General features: G+C 40.9%; 1 protein-coding gene across 1 annotated transcript; it reads left to right on the forward strand.

Moving 5' to 3' along the window:
• Positions 1-1,834: 1,834 nt before the first annotated feature.
• On the forward strand, positions 1,835-3,840 carry LOC110112887. The gene has a single exon (XM_020845270.2). It carries the CDS (start codon positions 1,867-1,869, stop codon positions 3,703-3,705), a length of 1,839 nt encoding a protein of 612 aa, XP_020700929.1. The 5' UTR covers positions 1,835-1,866; the 3' UTR covers positions 3,706-3,840.
• The last annotated feature ends 494 nt before the right edge of the window (positions 3,841-4,334 follow it).

Here is a 4,334-nt window from a genome sequence, read left to right on the forward strand (position 1 = left end):
TCGGAAGGACCATAGTTGGTCGGTGATGGAGGTCAAAAGGACTGTACTTGGTGGGCAACGTAAGTCATAAGGATCGTAGTTAGCCCGACCTCCGTCAGGTAGAAGTCCAGCGATGGACATAAGTCTAGTGTTGGATAGAAGTCTGACGAATGTCTGGCGACGAACAAAAATCCTATTGCGGGTAGAAGTCTGACAGAATTCTGGTATCGGGTAGAAGTCTAGCATTTGGTAGGAATCCGGTGTCAAGCGAAAGTCCAGTGTCGGGTAGAAGTCCGATGTAAATTTGTGGTTGGGCAGAAAACTGGCGTCACTCGGTTGTCAGACAAAGCTCCCGAGTCACTTGGAGGTCAGGCGGAATTCCGGCATCACTTGGAGTTCGGATGAAACTCCGACATCACTTGAAGGTCGAGCAGAACTCCGAGGCCACTTTGTAGTTCAGGAGGAACTCCGGCGTCACTTGGAGATCGGGCGGAATTCCAGCGTCACTTGGAGTTAAGGAGGAACTCCGGCGTCACTTAAAGGTCGGGAGGAACTCCGGTGTCACTTGGAAGTCGGATGAAACAACGACATCACTTGAAAGTTGGGCGGAACTCCGGCGTCACTTGAAAGTCGAGTGGAACTCCAACGATGGTCGAGGAGGAGTTTCTTCCCTCCTCTTCTTCTCTTATTTTCTCCTTCTTCTTCTCTTAGTTTCTTCCCTCCTCTTCTTCTCTTATTTATAGCTTTCTGAGAGTGACATGACCCGTAAATAAGAGGAGGGTTAAGGGCAAATGTGGAGTGGTTTGGATGGACGACCGATATTGAATCCCTTGATTGTGGACCGTTTGTCAGACATCTGAAGGTCTTGATGATATCGGAATTTGACTATCTTTCGTTCGTTGGATTCGTCTTGTTGATCCGCTCGATTCGACTATAAGCATGTCACATTTGGAAATCGTTTGGCAATCCAAATTGTAGTTCGAACCTTCCGAATGTGCTTTGGGCCTTTGAATTGGACTAATTTTAGCTCAGATTGAGTCGAATTTGGTGTCGTTGAGTTCGTATTTCCGAGACATTCAGTTCGACTATAAGTTTGTTGAAATCGGAGTTCAGATGGCTTCTGATTTAATTTTTCAAGCTTCCAACATAATTTTGCTTTGAATTAATGGGATAAGTTAAATAAAGAATGAATGGAACGCTTCCAATTGTAGTAATCATTGGACCATTCGAAGCTTTTGGGTCTAGCAACAACCAAATTAAGGTGTCATTTGGGACGGCTTTTTTAATGCTTTCTAAAACGGAGTTTTAGTTCAAAAAAAAAATTATACTAAAACTCCATTTTAGAAAGCAATAAGAAAACCGTCCCAAACGAAGACTAAATGATTTTTCAAATCAGAAAAATGCTACTTTTAAAAACGATTAAATAGTTCAGCCCTTTAATTTATAAATAAAATTCATTCTAAATATTATAAGCTGAATTTAATTTTTTTAGAAGCAAATAAATCAGAATAATTTGATCAAGTTATTGCTAAGAATGAATTTTTAAATTTAAATTTATTTGAAGATAAGTATTATGCGAATTAATTATACATTGTACTTAATTAAAATAAATTAATATATTTATATTTCTAAACTGTTCTTGTATATTTTTATTGCATAAGTTTTTTAATTTTACGATTTCAAAATCCGATCCGATCTACATTAGCATTTAAGATGGAGCAAAGTTGTAAAGTCAACAGTTCAAAGTCAATCCATATCTCCTTTTTCTTCTCCTTTTGTCTTCATATGCTCATCACCGTTCCCCTCCGTCGTTATATCTATCCTCAGCATCCTCTTAAAGTCCAAACCCGAGAGAGAGAGAGAGAGAGAGAGAGAGAGAGTGGGAGAATGGCAGTCCCCGGCGGCCCACTCTATCTTACCACCCGAGTAATCCAAGGCCGCTGGTTCATGGTCTACGCCTGCTTCCTCATCTTGTCAGCCGCCGGCGCGACCTACATCTTCAGCATCTACTCCCCCGTCCTAAAATCCTCCCTCCACTACAACCAACAAACCCTCAACACCCTCTCCTTCTTCAAGGACCTCGGAGCCAACGTCGGCATCGTCTCCGGCCTCATTAACGAAGTCGCCCCTCCCTTCGTCGTCCTCCTTCTCGGCGCCGCTATGAATCTCTTCGGCTATCTCATGATCTACCTCGCCATCATCTCCCGCATAACTAAGCCTCCAGTTTGGCAGATGTGCCTCTTCATATGTATCGGTGCCAACTCCCAAACCTTCGCCAACACCGGTGCTTTAGTGACCTGTGTTAAAAACTTCCCTGAAAGCCGCGGCATCGTTCTTGGTTTGCTTAAATGTTTCGTTGGACTCAGCGGAGCTATTCTCACACAGCTGTATCCTGCTTTCTATGGAGACGATTCTAAGTCACTTGTGCTACTCATCGCTTGGCTTCCGGCTGCGATCTCTATTTTTTTTGTTTACACTATTCGCATTATGAAGCCACCGCGCGGCTCCGAAACTGTCAAAACCAGACCTTTTTACTACTTTCTGTACCTCACGGTTGCGCTCAGCGGGTACCTTCTCGTTTTCATTGTGCTCGAAAAGGTCACAAATTTCAGCCGCGCAGAATACATAGCGAATGGTGCTGTTGTCATCTTCCTTCTGTTTCTCCCCGTCGTTGTTGTCATCAATGAAGAACTAAACATTTTGAAGAAGCAGAGCAACCAGCTGGAACAGAGTGAAACTAAACCACCAACTCCCGTAATAGTCACGACAGTCAACGAAAGCTCCAACACCTCCGTTGAGACATCGCTAGAGGACAAGCTACCTAAGAAGACTGCTCTTGCAACCATAACTAAAATGTTCCGGCCGCCAGCTAGGGGAGAAGACTACACCATTCTACAAGCCTTATTCAGCATAGACATGATCGTCCTATTTTTTTCAACAATCTGTGGCGTTGGGGGAACCTTGACTGCCATCGACAATTTGGGGCAGATTGGCCAATCTTTAGGCTACCCTTCTAAAAGCATAAGCACTTTTGTTTCTCTGGTCAGCATCTGGAACGCGATGGGAAGACTTGCAGCGGGCTTCTTGTCTGAGATTTTCTTAAAAAAATACAATTTTTCACGACCACTTATGCTTACTTTGGTTCTCCTCTTGGCATGCGCGGGGCATCTTCTCATAGCTTTTGGAGTCCCAAACTCGCTCTACATCGCGTCGGTCATCATCGGATTCTGCTTCGGCGCTCAGTGGCCGTTACTTTTTGCGATCATTTCTGAAGTATTTGGGCTTAAATATTACTCTACGCTCTACAACTTAGGCGGCATAGCGAGCCCAGTTGGGTCTTATATTTTGAACGTAAGAGTGGCAGGGCGTTTATACGACAGGGAGGCGGCTAGACAGAACAAAACGGCGGTGACCGGCGATGTAAATGACTCGACTTGTATTGGAGTGAAGTGTTTTCAGTTATCTTTTCTTATTATTACGGCGGCTACTGTGATGGGCGCGATGGTTTCGCTTCTTTTGGTTGTGAGGACTAGGAATTTCTATAAGGGAGATATATATGCCAAGTTCAGGGAGACCACAGCGGAGCTGGCGCTGGCGCCACCGCAAAACGGAGAGAAAAATTTTGCCGGTGGTAGAGGTCGGATCGACGGCGTTGAAGAGGTCGTTTTTCTTGATACGGTGGAAGGTCGAATAGAGAAAGATGGGATCGTTGACGGCTCAAATTGAAATCTTGGATTATGTAATGTATTTAGAATTGAGTAATATTTTTCACTCAACAAAGGAAAAAAACAAACAAATAATCAACAACCATTTTCTTACATTTAACTATTTAAGACTATAATAAAATTAAATATTCTAGTATAATATGATTTTATAAATTTTTCCATTGCTGATGATGTTAATTTATTTGCGTGTATAATATTCTATTAAAATCTCACAATCACGATAATTAAAAGATTAAAGCATAAGATATATAATAAGTACATTATATGGACTTTTATTTCGACGTGTTCACTATTTTAATTTATTTGTTGTAAATAAAAATTATAAAATAAGAGTATATATATATATAATTTTTAAATTTTAAAATGAAGCATGAAATTAGTTAAGTCTTCAAAGAGTTCTCATAATAAAATTCAGGTAGAAAACATAGTTCGTTTAGCATTATGTTAATTGTTAAATTTTTTGTGGCTCAGCAAGAAACAGAATAAATCTAAATATTAGTACAATTAAAATGGTCTAGGTTTATATGCATAGAAATTTGGGAAAATATAAGTGAGATTATTTATCAATGTTTCATTATTTAAAAAATTTTACAGAAAAGGTACAACAACAACAACAACAACATCAAGCCT

The sequence above is a fragment of the Dendrobium catenatum genome, unplaced genomic scaffold (assembly GCF_001605985.2).
Source record: "Dendrobium catenatum unplaced genomic scaffold, ASM160598v2 fragScaff_scaffold_1017, whole genome shotgun sequence".
Taxonomy (NCBI): Eukaryota; Viridiplantae; Streptophyta; class Magnoliopsida; order Asparagales; family Orchidaceae; genus Dendrobium; species Dendrobium catenatum.